The sequence below is a fragment of the Pseudorca crassidens genome, chromosome 5, assembly GCF_039906515.1.
Source record: "Pseudorca crassidens isolate mPseCra1 chromosome 5, mPseCra1.hap1, whole genome shotgun sequence".
Lineage (NCBI taxonomy): Eukaryota > Metazoa > Chordata > Mammalia > Artiodactyla > Delphinidae > Pseudorca > Pseudorca crassidens.
Window position 1 is genome coordinate 82,462,714 of NC_090300.1, and position 15,934 is coordinate 82,478,647.

General features: G+C 38.0%; 1 protein-coding gene across 6 annotated transcripts in view; it reads left to right on the top strand.

The window, feature by feature from the left end:
- The first annotated feature begins 12,832 nt into the window (after positions 1–12,832).
- POLQ (DNA polymerase theta) overlaps positions 12,833–15,934 on the top strand; it is a 116,268-nt gene continuing 113,166 nt past the window's right edge. For 5 of the 6 annotated variants that reach the window (XR_010943708.1, XR_010943709.1, XM_067738749.1 and 2 more), the window contains exons 1-3: positions 12,833–13,158; positions 13,593–13,772; positions 15,723–15,853. Coding sequence is in view for 4 of the 6 variants with exons in the window: in XM_067738749.1 (XP_067594850.1) it covers positions 12,945–13,158; positions 13,593–13,772; positions 15,723–15,853 (525 nt within the window). In the remaining 2 variants the exon portion in view is untranslated. The remainder of the gene's footprint in view (positions 13,159–13,592; positions 13,773–15,722; positions 15,854–15,934) is intronic. The other variant, XM_067738750.1, reaches the window with a different exon arrangement.

The following is a 15,934-nucleotide window of genomic DNA, read 5'->3' on the forward strand; positions in this document are numbered from 1 at the left end:
TTAATTATGTATTAAAAATAAAGGTAAAGGCTTTAAATTTATTATCTATTTGTGTATTAAACACAACATATGAAAGTAAATTAAATAAAAAGCTCACAGGTGATAAAAAAGGAAAAGACTAATCTTTGTGTATGTATTTACCTTTTTACATACTCTTAAATTATTATCAGCTTGCCTTTGTGTTTATTTGTAATATTATCCCTTTTAGTAAGGTTATAACAATTTTTTGCCTCAAAGATTTATGCCTATATCTTGGTGTAAGAACCAGACTGTTCTGACACTTCCTTTCTTGTGTTTATCAAATGGATCTTGAAGCTGCTGATTGTCTGTGGCTTCCCACTTATCTGTGCACAAAGATGCAGAAGGAAGACAGCAAGGAATCATCAGGGCTTAAGAAGATGAGAACCCCCCAGACATCAACAGGTATACACTGGAAGGTTCATCAGACCATTCTGCGAAAAGTCATCTGTGAAAAGATGCTTTTAGACATACAAAAGTTGAAATAATCCATTACCAGCAGACTTGTACTATAGGATATGTTAAAGATCATCCTTCAGGCAGAAGGAAAACATCATATATCTGAAAGGATTTGCATCTGGAATATATAATAAACTCTTGTATCTCAAAAATAAGAAGACATATATTCCAATTAAAAATCCTTTAAACCTAATTACTAGATTTGAGTAAGCTTTTCACCAAAGAAGATATATAAATGAAGATGCGGAAGAGTGTGGAGAAATTGGAACTTTCATACAGCAATTGGAAATTATAGGTGGAACTGTTAAATGATATAGCCACTTTGAAAAACCATCTGGCAATTTCTTCCTAGGAATCTACCCAAGGGAATAAGAACATTTATCTATGCAAAGATGTATACCCAACTATTCATAGCAGCATTGTTCATTATTGCCTAGTTGGTAACAATCTAAATCTCCTTATTGAATGAAGACACCAACTTTTTGCATTCATACAATGCAATACCATTCAGCAATAAAAGTAATGGATTACTGATGCATTTTATACAACATGAATGAACCTCAAAATCACTATGCTAAATGAGATGTATACTTGCTAAGATTAAATGATAGACCCATGAAATTATACTATTCTGTTGTGGTTTTGTTTTTTTGTTTTTTGGCCATGCCATGCAGCTTGTGAGATCTCAGTTCCCCAACCAGGGACTGAACCTGGGCCACAGCAGTGAAAGCACTAAATCCTAACCACTACACCACCAGGGAACTCCCCTCTTTTTTTGTTTATATTTTCTATATAATAAAAAGTGGAAATAAGTAAAAAAATGTAAACTTCAGCAATTATTTTTTCAAAAAGGAGAGAGTTTCACCCTGAGATGGAACTTTGATGAGTAGGAACTATGTTTGTTAAGATAAGTGGCTAGAAGTGGAGTGGAGATTCAGTAATCTCTGAATCATTTATGTTTAATAGTAGAAATTTTGCTTATCAACTGTACTTTTCTAGGAATGTGATCATGAACAGTTTAAACTCTTCACCTCAGTTTCATCAATGCAATCCCTATGAAACTACCACTGGCATTTTTCACAGAACTATAACAAAGAATTTCACAATTTGTATGGAAACATGAAAGACCCTGAATAGCCAAAGCTATCTTGAGAATGAAAAACGGAGCTGGAGGAGTCAGGCTCCCAGACTTCAGACTATACTACAAAGCTACAGTAATCAAGACAGTATGGTACTGGCACAAAAACAGAAAGATATATCAATGGAACAGGATAGAAAGCCCAGAGATAAACCCACACACATATGGTCACCTTATCTTTGATAAAGGAGGCAGGAATGTACAGTGGAGAAAGGACAGCCTCTTCAATAAGTGGTGCTGAGAAAACTGGACAGCTACTTGTAAAAGTATGAGATTAGATCACTCCCTAACACCATACACAAAAATAAGCTCAAAATGGATTAAAGACCTAAATGTAAGGCCAGAAACTATCAAACTCTTAGAGGAAAACATAGGCAGAACACTCTATGACATAAATCACAGCAAGATCCTTTTTGAACCACCTCCTAGAGAAACGGAAATAAAAACAAAAATAAACAAATGGGACCTAATGAAACTTCAAAGCTTTTGCACAGCAAAGGAAACCATAAACAAGACCAAAGACAACCCTCAGAATGGGAGAAAATATTTGCAAATGAAACAACTGACAAAGGATTAATCTCCAAAATTTACAAGCAGCTCATGCAGCTCAATTAAAAAAAAAACAAAAAATCCAATCCAAAAATGGGCAGAAGACCAAAATAGACATTTCTCCAGAGAAGATATACAGACTGCCAACAAACACATGAAAGAATGCTCAACATCATTAATCATCAGAAAAATGCAAATCAAAACTACAATGAGGTATCACCTCACACCAGTCAGAATGGCCATCATGAAAAAATCTACAAACAATAAATGCTGGAAAGGGTGTGGAGAAAAGGGAGCCCTCTTGCACTGTTGGTGGGAATGTAAACTGATACAGCCACTATGGAGAACAGTATGGAGGTTCCTTAAAAAGCTAAAAATAGAACTACCATATGACCCAGCAATCCCACTACTGGGCATATACCCTGAGAAAACCATAATTCAAAGAGAGTCATGTACTAAAATGTTCATTGCAGCTCTATTTACAATAGCCAGGACATGGAAGCAACCTAAGTGTCCATCAGCAGACGAATGGATAAAGAAGATGCGGCACATATGTACAATGGAATATTACTCAGCCATAAAAAGGAACGAAACTGAGTTATTTGTAGTGAGGTGGATGGTCCTAGAGACTGTCATTCAGAGTGAAGTAAGTCAGAAAGAGAAAAATAAATACCGTATGCTAACACATAAATATGGAATCTAAAAAAAAAATTAAATGATCATGAAGAACCTAGGGGCAAGTTGGGAATAAAGATGCAGACCTACTAGAGAATGGACCTGAGGATATGGGGAGGGGGAAGGGTAAGCTGGGATGAAGTGAGAGAGTGGCATGGACATATAGACACTACCAAACGTAAAATAGATAGCTAGTGGAAAGCAGCCACATAGCACAGGGATATCAGCTCAGTGCTTTGTGACCGCCTGGAGGGGTGGGATAGGGAGGGTGGGAGGGAGGGAGACACAAGAGGGAAGAGATATGGGAACATATGTATATGTATAACTGATTCACTTTGTTATAAAGTAGAAACTAACACACCATTGTAAAGCAATTATACCCCAATAAAGATGTTAAAAAAAAAACACAAACATAAACGTAAAACAAAAAATGAAATAAGAAACCTAAGCCCTAATATCAATAATTACATTAAATATATATGGTCTAAATATGAAAATTTAGAGACAGTGAGTGGCAGAGTAGGTGGGGAGGAAACGAGTCAACTGTATATTCTATACAATAAACTAAGTTCAAATATAATTACATAAGTTGGTTAAAAATAAAAGGATAGAAAAGATAAAATGCAAACATTAATCAAAAGAAAGTTGGAGTGTCTATCTTAATATCAGATGAAGTACAGAGCAAAGCCAAAAAATTATCAAGGACAGAGAGGGACATTACATAATGATAAAAGGATCAATATACCAAGAAGACATAGCAATCCTAAATGTGTACATATGAAACAACAAATGTGAAGCAAAAACTGATAGAGCTGAAAGGAAAAATAAACAAAACCAGAATCATAATTGGAGACTCCAACATCTCTCTCTCAATAACTGACAGAACAACCAGATGCAATAATTAATTCCCTCAAAGGATTGTAGTAAAGATTTATGGAACAAACGCCTGAGACCTACAATACTCATCAGCAGGATATACAAAGTCAACCATAATAGATATGATCTCTGACTTTATGCAGATTATGTCTAGTGGGGAAGACATAATTAAACAGCCAGGTTCAAGTGTGGGTAAATGGAGTAGTGGAAATTCAGGCTCCTATGGGAGTTAAAAGGACTTCTTTTCTTTGGGGGGATTTTATTTAATTTATTTTTTTTATACAGCAGGTTCTTACAAGTCATCCATTTTATACACATCAGTGTATACATGTCAATCTCAAACTCCCAATTCATCACACCACCAACCCCATCCGCCACTGCTTTCCCCCCTTGGCGTCCATACGTTTGTTCTCTACATCTGTGTCTCAATTTCTGCCATGCAAAACGGTTAATCTGTACTATGTTTCTAGGTTCCACATATATAAGTTAATATGTGATATTTGTTTTTCTCTTTCTCTCTTACTTCACTCCATGACAGTCTCTAGATTCATCCACGCCTCTACAAATGACCCAATTTCGTTCCTTTTTATGGCTGAGTAATATTCCATTGTATATATGTACCACATCTTCTTTATCCATTCATCTGTCGATGGGCATTTAGGTTGCTTCCATGACCTGGCTATTGTAAAGAGTGCTGCAATGAATATTGGGGTGCATGTGTCTTTTTGAATTATGGTTTTCTCTGGGTATATGCCCAGTAGTGGGATTGCTGGGTCATATGGTAATTCTATTTTTAGTTTTTAAGGAACCTCCATACTGTTCTCCATAGTGGCTGTATCAATTTACATTTCCACTAACAGTGCAAGAGGGTTCCCTTTTCTCCACACCCTCTCCAGCATTTGTTGTTTGTAGATTTTCTGATGATGCCCATTCTGACTGGTGTGAGGTAATACCTCCTTGTAGTTTTGATTTGCATTTCTCTAATAATTAGTGATGTTGAGCAGCTTTTCATGTGCTTCTTGGCCATCTGTTTGTCCTCTTCGGAGAAATGTCTGTTTAGGTCTTCTGCCCATTTTTTGATTAGGTTGTTTGTTTTTTTAATATTGAGCTGCATGAGCTGCTTATATATTTTGGAGATTAATCCTTTGTCGGTTGATTCATTTGCAAATATTTTTTCCCATTCTGAGGGTTGTCTTTTCATCTTGTTTGTAGTTTCCTTTGCTGTGCAAAAGCTTTTAAGTTTCATTAGGTCCCATTTGTTTATTTTTCTTTGTATTCCCATTACTCTAGTAGGTGGATCAAAAAAGATCTTGCTGTGATTTATGTCAAAGTGTGTTCTTCCTGTGTTTTCCTCCAAGAGTTTTATAGTGTCTGGTCTTACATTTAGGTCTTTAATCCATTTTGAGTTTATTTTTGTGTATGGTGTTAGGGAGTGTTCTAATTTCATTCTTTTACATGTAGCTGTCCAGTTTTCCCAGCACCACTTACTGAAGAGACTGTCTTTTCTCCATTGTATATCCGTGCCTCCTTTGTCATAGATTAAGTGACCATAGGTGCGTGGGTTTATCTCTGGGCTTTCTATCCTGTTCCATTGATCTATATTTCTGTTTTTGTGCCAGTACCATATTCTCTTAATTACTATAGCTTTGTAGTATAGTCTGAAGCCAGGGAGTCTGATTCCTCCAGCTCCGTTTTTTCCCCTCAAGACTGCTTTGGCTATTCAGGGTCTTTTGTATCTCCATACAAATTTTAAGGTTTTTTGTTCTAGTTCTGTAAAAAATGCCATTGGTAATTTGACAGGGATTGCATTGAATCTGTAGATTGCTTTGGGTAGTATAGTCATTTTCACAATATTGATTCTTCCAATCCAAGAACATGGTATATCTCTCCATCTGTGAGTATCATCTTTAATTTCTTTCAACAGTGTCTTATACTTTTCTGCATACAGGTCTTTTGTCTCCCTAGGTAGGTTTATTCCTAGGTGTTGTATTCTTTTTGTTGCAATGGTAAATGGGAGTGTTTCCTTAATTTCTCTTTCAGATTTTTCATCATTAGTGTATAGGAATGCAAGAGATTTCTGTGCATTAATTTTGTATCCTGCAACTTTACCAAATTCATTGATTAGCTCTAGTAGTTTTCTGGTGGCATCTTTAGGATTCTCTATGTATAGTATCATGTCATCTGCAAACAGTGACAGTTTTACTTCTTCTTTTCCAGTTTGTATTCCTTTTATTTCTATTTCTTCTCTGATTGCCGTGGCTAGGACTTCCAAAACTATGTTGAATGATAGTGGTGAGAGTAGACATCCTTGTCTTGTTCCTGATCTTAGTGGAAATGTTTTCAGTTTTTCACCATTGAGAATGATGTTTGCTGTGGGTTTGTCATCTATGGCCTTTATTGTGTTGAGGTATGTTCCCTCTATGCCGACTTTCTGGAGAGTTTTTATCATAAATGGGTGTTGAATTTTGTCAAAAGCTCTTTCTGCATCTATTGTGATGATCATATAGTTTTTATTCTTCAATTTTTTAATATGGTGTATCACATTGATTTATTTGCATATATTGAAGAATCCTTGCATCCCTGGGATAAATCCCACTTGATCATGGTATATGATCCTTTTGATGTATTGTTGGATTATGTTTGCTAGTATTTTGTTGAGGATTTTTGCATGTATATTCATCAGTGATATTGGTCTGTAATTTTCCTTTTCTGTAGTATCTTTCTCTGGTTTTGGTATCAGGGTGATGGTGGCCTCATAGAATGAGTTTGGGAGTGTTCCTTCCTCTGCAATTGTTTGGAAGAGTTTGAGAAGGATGAGTGTTAGCTCTTCTCTAAATGTTTGGTAGAATTCACCTGTGAAGTCATCTGGTCCTGGACTTTTGTTTATTGGAAGAATTTTAATCACAGTTTCGATTTCAATACTTGTGATTAGTGTGTTCATAGTTTCTATTTCTTCCTGTTTCAGTGTTGGAAGGTTATACCTTTCTAAGAATTTGTCCATTTCTTCCAGGTTGTCCATTTTATTGGCATAGAGTTGCTTGTAGTAGTCTCTTAGGATGCTTTGTATTTCTGCAGTGTCTGTTGTAACTTCTCCTTTTTCATTTCTAATTTTATTGATTTGATTCCTCTCCCTCTCTCTCGATGAGTCTGGCTAATCATCTTTGTTTATCTTCTCAAAGAACCAGCTTTTAGTTTTATTGATCTTTGCTATTGTTTTCTTTGTTTCTATTTCATTTATTTCTGCTCTGATCTTTATGATTTCTTTTCTTCTGCTAACTTTCGGTTTTGTTTGTTCTTCTTTCTCTAGTTCCTTTAGGTGTAAGGTTACATTGTTTATTTGAGATTTTTCTTCTTTCTTGAGGTAGGTTTGTGTAGCTATAAACTTCCCTCTTAGAACTGCTTTTGCTGCATCCCATAATTTTGGATCGTCGTGTTTTCATTGTCATTTGTTTCTAGGTATTTTTGATTTCCTCTTTGATTTCTTCAGTGATCTCTTGATTATTTAGAAAGTATCATTTATCCTCCATGTGTTTGTGTTTTTTACGTTTTTTCCCCTGTAATTGATTTCTAATCTCATAGGGTTTTTTTCTTTTTTTTTGCGGTACGTGGGCCTCTCACTGTTGTGGCCTCTCCCGTTGCGGAGCACAGGCTCTGGATGCGCAGGCTCAGCGGCCATGGCTCACGGGCCCAGCCACTCCACGGCATGTGGGATCTTCCCGGACCGGGGCACGAGTCCGTGTCCCCTGCATCGGCAGGCGGACTCTCAACCACTGCACCACCAGGGAAACCCCTCGTAGCGTTTTGATCAGAAAAGATGCTTGATGTGATTTCAGTTTTCTTAAATTTACTGAGGCTTGATTTGTGCCCCAAGATGTGATCTTGCCTGGAGATTGTTCCATGTGCATTTGAGATAAAAATTTATTCTGCTGTTTTTGGATGGAATGTCCTACAAATATCAATTAAATCAATCTGGTGTATTGTGTCATTTAAAGCTTGTGTTTCCTTATTAATTTTCTGTCTGTAGGATCTGTCCATTGGTGTAAGTGAGGTGTTAAAGCCCCCACTATTATAGTGTTATTGTCGATTTCCTCTTTTATAGCTGCTAGCAGTTGCCTTATGTATTGAGGTGCTCCTATGTTGGGTGCATATATATTTATAATTATTATATCATCTTCTTGGATTGATCCCTTGATCATGTATTGTCCTTCCTTGTCTCTTGTAACATTCTTTTTTTTTTTTTTTTTTGCGGTACGCAGGCCTCTCACTGTTGTGGCCTCTCCCGTTGTGGAGCACAGGCTCCGGATGTGCAGGCTCAGTGGCCATGGCTCACGGGCCCAGCCGCTCTATGGCACGTGGGATCTTCCCAGACTGGGGCATGAACCCGTGTCCCCTGAATCGGCAGGCGGACTCTCAACCAGTGCGCCACCAGGGAAGCCCTCTTGTAACATTCTTTATTTTAAAGTCTATTTTATCTGATATGAGTATTGCTACTCCGGCTTTCTTCTGATTTCCATTTGCATGAATATCTTTTTCCATCCCCTCACTTTCAGTCTGTATGTGTCCCTAGGTCTGAAGTGGGTCTCTTGTAGACAGCATATATATGGGTCTTGTTTTTGTATCCATTCAGCAAGCCTGTGTCCTTTGGCAGGAGCATTTAATCCACTCACATTTAAGGTAATTATCAATATGTATGTCCTTATTACCATTTTCTTAATTGTTTTGTGTTTGTTTTTGTAGGTCCTTTTCTTCTCTTGTGTTTCCCACCTAGAGAAGTTCCTTTAGCATTTGTTGTAGAGCTGGTTTGGTGGTGCTGAATTCTCTTAGCTTTTGCTTGTCTGTAAGGCTTTTGATTTCTCCATCGGATCTGAAAGAGATCCTTGCCGGGTAGTGTAATCTTGGTTGTAGGTCCTTCCCTTTCATCACTTTAAGTATATCATGCCACTCCCTGCTGGCTTGTAGAATTTCTGCTGAGAAATCAGCTATTAACCCTATGGGAGTTCCCTTGTATGTTATTTGTCTTTTTTCCCTTGCTGCTTTCAATAATTTTTGTTTGTCTTTAATTTTTGCCAATTTGATTACTATGTGTCTCAGCGTGTTTCTCCTTGGGTGTATCCTATAGGGGACTCTCTGCACTTCCTGGACTTGAGTGGCTATTTCCTTTCCCATGTTAGGGAACTTTTTGACTATAATCTCTTCAAATATTTTCTCGGGTCCTTTCTATCTCTCTTCTCCTTCTGGGACCCCTGTAATGTGAAAGTTGTTGCATTTAATGTCGTCCCAGAGCTCTCTTAGGCTGTCTTCAATTCTTTTCATTCTTTTTTCTTTATTCTGTTTCATGGCAGTGAATTCCACCATTCTGTCTTCCAGGTCACTTATCCATTCTTCTGCCTCAGTTATTCTGCCATTCATTCCTTCTAGTGTATTTTTCATTTCAGTTATTGTGTTGTTCATCTCTGTTTGTTTGTTCTTTAATTCTTGTAGATCTTTGTTAAACATTTTTTACATCTTCTCGGTCTTTGTCTCCATTCTTTTTCCGAGGTCCTGGATCATCTTCACTATCATTATTCTGAATTCTTTTTCTGGAAGGTTTCCTATCTCCACTTCATTCAGTTGTTTTTCTGGGTTTTTATCTTGTTCCTTCATCTGGTGCATAGCCCTCTGCATTTTCATCTTGTGTATCTTTCTGTGAATGTGGTTTTTGTTCCACAGGCTGCAGGATTGTAGTTCTTCTTGCTTCTGCTGTCTGCCCTCTGGTGGATGAGGCTATCCTGCATCCCACGTTTCTGATCAAGTGTATTTTCCAGCTGTTTCTATTTTTGCCAATCACTTCCACTCATGTGAGAAGCACATAGTTTTTTTTATTGCTTTTTTCTTCCAGTTTTATTGAGATATAATTGAAATACAATACTGTATAAGGTGTACAGCAGAATGATTTGACTTACATACATCATGAAAAGATTATCACCATAAGTTAATAAATATCCATCATCTCATATAGATACAAACAGAGAAATAGAAAAAAAGTTTTTTCTTGTGATGAGAATTCTTAGGATTTACTCTTTTAACAACTTTCATATGTAGCATACAGCAGTGTTAATTATATTTATCATGTTGTACGTTACATCCCTGAGAAGCACAGAATTTATTTAGTCTGGTTAGATGTTTCTGTTTTAGTCAATTCACAATTTAGTTTGTGTAAATTTCATTTTTTCATATAACCTCTGCAATTTCAATGGATAAACCACTCTTCATTACTTGTGCAACTTACTAAAATAATCAGATGACATCTTTGAAGGTACATCAATTGTTATTGAGTTTCCTTTACTTCTGTCTTTAGCAATATTAGGCCAAACAAGAAACCACTTCTAGAACAGCACACTTTCCTTAAAATTCTGGATGTTATATAAAAAATACTTCCTTTAAAATTCATGACTAAACTGGTAAAATCAGAGATTTCCTTGTCAGTCAAAAAATTTGACATTTGACTCCTTAATAAAAGGAGTAAGTAGAGAAGTGAAGCGTTAGAATCAGAATTTTTCATAGTGATGTCTGCTGATCCCTGGTGGTCTAGAGTATGGATTTTAATGGATTATGTGTTCTGGGGGATAGGAATCTGGTGTTCCTAGCAGCGTGGGTGGTAAGATCTAAAATCCCCTGTATAAAGCCAAAACCCCAAAACGACAGCTCCCTCAGAAAGTAAAGCAGAGAAATATCTCTTCTGAACATTGAGATGGTGAGTGTGGAAGCTGTCCAAATCTGGCTCTGGTGTCTAACATTACTACTTCCATATCTTAAAAAATGCCAACCCAGAGATTACATTTAAAATGGGCCAGAACTGATATGTCTCCCAGGTAGCTGACAGAAATATATTCAAAAAAATTTTCAAGGTCTTTAATGCAGACCTTAAGGAATTACCACAGATACAATTCCAAGGAATCCAAGCTTACCGTTAAAAGACAGGTGGGAAATACTTCAGGTGTATTAGCTTTAATTATTACGGTAACTATTAGCACAAAAAATGTTTAACATTTTTGAGAAGTAACCTTCTCTTTTCTATTTTCTAAGAGTTTTTTTTACATCTTTATTAGAGTATAATTGCTTTACAATGGTGTGTTAGTTTCTGCTTTATAACAAAGTAAATCAATTATACATATGTTCCCATATCTCTTCCTTCTTGCATCTCCCTCCCTCCCACCCTCCCTATCACACCCCTCCAGGCGGTCACAAAGCACCAAGCTGATCTCCCTGTGCTATGTGGCTGCTTCCCACTAGCTATCTATTTTACATTTGGTAGTGTGTATATGTCCATGCCTCTCTCTTGCTTTGTCACAGCTTACCCTTCCCCCTCCCCATATCCTCAAGTCCATTCTCTAGTAGGTCTTTGTAAGAGTTTTTTTTAAAATTAGAAATTTATGTTGAATGTTTGAAGTACATTGTAAATTTTAAAATATTCTCTAGGTTTTTTAGAAGGATGACACAAACCATGCCTTTCAATTTCTTCGTAATTATTTTTCTCACTTGATTATAGTTCACCTAATAAAAATAGAATAACTTTGTGACAGAGATTTCTTTGGTTTATTCTTTTCCCATCGAAGTGCTGGATTTATATTAGAAGCAATATTAGAATATTTATATAGCACTTTCTCTGAAGAGCACTTATTATGTGGTAAGCACTTTACACCTATGACTATCTTAGTGCTAATAATAACCAAATAGTTGTTACTCTTATTATCTCCATCATATAGATGAGGAAAAGGAAGCTCAGGGGGTTAAGCAAAATCACACAGCTACTAAGTCTTCAAACAAAGACTGATTGGCTACAGAGTTGCTGCACTGTTGACCCCTATGCTACACTGCATCTCTGAAAGATCTTCCATGACTACAATCTAAATTAGGATCCTTTTATATCTTTGATAGCACTCTATTCTTTTTTGCCTGAGCAATAGTACAATTTAAAATTATCAATTAATTAATTAGTTTAATGTCTGTCTCCTCTAGTCTCTTTCACTTTGAGAGCAGGAGCCATTTCTTCCATTTCCCTGCCATATACCCAATGCCTAGCACGTAGTAGACGCTCAATAACTAGTTGAGTGAATGATTGCAAGAAAGGTTAACTAAGAAAAATGTTTCCTTCATGGAGTAATGTCTCCATCTTGTGGAATTTTAGAATACTGTCCAAAAAATTTTTCTTTTAACAAGGAAGGTTTCACAGGAGAATTGATTCTCCTATTTCCCAGACTACAAGTCCGGGAAATATGAGAATTTTTGTTGTTGTTATTGGACTGGTCCTTTTGAGACTTTTAGAGCTGTAGAAAAGCACCACCCCTTCAGGGCAGGCCTTTCCCTGACTAGATTTGCTTGGTGAAACGAATTGTGCAACTGGGTAATTAACTGGCATCAGTTTAAGTCCAGAACTCGTTTGATTCTACCTTGCCAAAGGTAGAGCACAGATCCATTAACAAACTCTTGGCTCCGAATGATCACTCGGGCACATCCAGAGCCCCTTCTATGCAGCGTTCTACTACCTAAGAGGTCTATCGGCCGCAGTCCCTATCTCTCCATCACATATTCCTCACAGCGTATGATGGCTAAAGTAGAAATTGTGTACAGAAATAACCTCTGCCCTACCATCTGTAAATCAGTTATACATATACATATGTTCCTATATCTTGTTATAAAGCAGAAAGTAAAGCAGGAGTAAATTGCACTCCATTCTAAATCCTAAATTTTACTTGTATAATATTTTGCACATATAATTTGTAATAATTGTTTTAAAAATACAATATGTTAAATAGAGCTACTTCTCTACCTATTATGGGCAGTTCATTTTATGAAGTTAACATAAACTTGCTATTTAAACCAGACATGGACAAAAAGAAAAGGAAAAACTTTAAGCCAGTATGATTATAATTGGAGATTATATATACTGAGTCTGGTTTTTCCCCCCGTTTAATCTAGGTCCAAGTCGGGTTCTCTTTCACTATCCGACAACCGAGGTTACAGGCCGGAGGTCTACGACACCAGCGAGAGCCCCTCCTTCCCCACGATTCTATGGTCCTCAGGTTACTCTCGTCACTGGGAACTCTATGGTTCCGGGGCGGGTTGGGAGGCCTGAGTTTGAAAGCCGTGGCGGGAAGATGGCGGCCGCACCTGTCGCCAACTTCCGTTTCTTCCGAGCGGGAGGACGCTGGGACTGTGCCTTTCCCTGAATGGCCGAGAATATTTCGCGATGAATCTGACGCGCTGGAGTGGGAAACGACGACGTTCAGCACCAGGCTCAGACTTCTTTTCGGGAAGTGGCGGTGACAGCAGTGACAGCCCCCTGCTCCTCTCGGGGCCGGTGCTGAGCCCGCCCCCGGGCCTGAGACGCAGCCTGAAGGACCGCGGCCGCCCGCCGGCCAGAGCTGCAGGTACTCCCAGGCACTCCGTGGGCAGCGGGCGAGGTAGGCAGCTCAGCCGGGCCAGTCGTCGGGAGGTGTCCTCACCGCGCGGAGCTCGCGCGTTTGCACGGCCTGCTAGGCTTCTACTCCCCTTTCTCAGTTTGTGACTAGGACCTGGTGCGGCACGTCACTTTCTATTGACGTGGAAGAGCTTTCAGTCCATATTCAGCGACGGTCTTCAAGTGGTTTCTGGGTCTTTTCGACCTTTATTTACAGAAACAACTTACTAGCTGGCCAAATCTCATCACCTGTAGGGAATTCACTCCTAATAGTGCCCAGTGCTCCTTACAGATCTTTATATTGTATGTGTTTTATGTCAGGATGTACTTTAAATAGCCTCTTTACAACACATAGGAATCCCAAAACACAGTGGAAAGCAAATTACTGAAGTCTTATGTTAGAACTAAATTTAACTATTTCCTTTTTTTTCCTAAAAGGGAAATGCAAGCAGACGTTTCCTGACGATAAAGTAGACAAGCTGCTATTGGCAAATTGGGGGCTTCCTACAGCGGTTCTGGAGAAATATCACAGTTTTGGTGTAAAAAAGATGTTTGAATGGCAAGCAGAGTGCCTTTTGCTTGGACAAGTCCTGGAAGGAAAGAATTTAGTCTATTCAGGTATTCAAATTTGTGCAAGTTAATTTCTCTACTATTTTTAAGACATTATTAATGTAAAGGACACTCTATTGAGGTAAGGTGGGTGAGAGAGTGCTTTATAACTAGAGAAAGTCTTAAAATATTTGAAAAGCAGAGTTTCATCATATGCATACTTAAATTATGAAAATTCCATTAGATGGTAGGGTGGGGGAAGGCAAAAACCGAACAATTTAAACAGAATTATCTGCCTACCATTCCTCTCAAAAAACATGTGTCCCAGAGCTTCCCTGGTGGCGCAGTGGTTGAGAGGCCACCTGCCGATGCAGGGGACACGGGTTTGTGCCCCGGTCCGGGAAGATCCCACATGCCGGAGCAGCTGGGCCCGTGAGCCACGGCCGCTGAGCCTGCACATCCGGAGCCTGTGCTCCGCAACAGGAGAGGCCACAACAGTGAGAGGCCTGCTCACCGCAAAGAAAAAAAAAAAACAACAACAAAAAAACATATGTCCCAGAGTGAGTGTGCAGTATGAGATGTAAATGTGCTCTTCCCACAGTTGATCTCAGTTGCTTTTCAGTGTGTGAACATTTTATGTTATATGTTTATAAATTGACCTGCTTATACAGGATTGTATATACAAAACCCTATGTAATATACTTTATGAAAGGTTTATATGGGCTTTCAAGAGCAACTTTGACTTACATAATTTTTAACCGTCTGTGCTTAGTATACTGACATTAGAATCTAATCACTTGGTAAGATGTACGTCCTTTGTATCAGTTTTCTCTGAAATTGTGAGTCATCCAGATTTTCATTATGGCTGCCAAAAATGATTAGAGAGTTAACTATCAATAGATATAAGTTCAGGCTGTTTACTGACTGTGTAACCTTGCAAATTAGTTGAGAGAGAGAAGCAGAGGGAGGGAGGGAGCGAGCGCCTACGCGCACAGAGAGCATGAGTGCCAGGGTGTGGGCTTAGAAAAGTTTTTGGCATGTAGGAAATACTCAGTTAATGCTAACTAGTGGCAGTTGGTGGCATTGGTAGAATGGCCTGACCGTTTCAGTTGCTTAAACAAGAATTTGGGTGTCATTCATAACTCTGCTCACCAACTCACATTAATTAATCACCAAGTGTAGTGTCTGTTACCTCAAATGTCTTGATTCTGGCTACTACTCTCTGTTCTTAGGTCCATTACCTAGTTTACTATCATCTTCTAGATTATGCAATAGTTTTCTAACTAGTTAATCTTTTCTTTCTGCTCTTGCTTTGCTCCTGCAGCCAAAAGTGATCTCTCTAAAGTATAAATATGATTTTGTCATTCCTTTTCATAAAACTCACTAGTCACTCTGCATTGCTTTCAGGATAAATTCCTTACATGGTAGGATTATAAAAGTCTTCTCCATGTGGCACTTTCATATGTCTGTTTTCACTCCCCTACTTGTACTTTATACTTCAGGCTTACTAAATTACTTGCTATCATCTGAACATACCAGGCTTTCCTCTAGAACTTTACACATGCTGTTTTTTTCTGCTTGGCATTCCTTTCTTCTTGCCTTCTTTGCTCTCATAAGTTCTGTTTCCATAAACTTCCTTACAGCTCTTCTCCCTCAACTTCTATCATAGCTCCTATCACAATGTATTAAAGCTTTTTATCTATTTCCCCAAAGCAGGGCTTTTAACTGTTCAGTACTTAAAGGAAAGGATCTTTAGGTATAAGCTAGGTACTCAGTAATATTCATCATTTATTTGATGTAAAGATTTATTTGTCTCTATTTTCACTGTGAGAGTATTTAGAAACCTGGTTTAAAGTCAGGGGCATTTCAGGGTATAAAGGTTTCAGATGCTAGCTGGGGCCTTAATGATAGTTTAGCCTTGGGCTATTTAGTTACTGGATATGATTTAAAACATTTATTAATGCAGTGTATCAAATATTACTTCTTTTTGTGATAACCTTGCCGAATAACTTGTTTTAGCTCCTACAAGTGCTGGGAAGACTCTTGTTGCTGAGCTACTTATTTTGAAGCGGGTCTTGGAAACGCGGAAGAAAGCTCTATTTATTCTGCCCTTTGTCTCTGTGGCTAAAGAGAAGAAATACTATTTCCAGGTAATGTTCTTTTACTAAGTTTGAAATTGTGAAAGGCCTGTTATTGGCAGCTTCGGCTTTACTCATTTAAAATGGAATTAT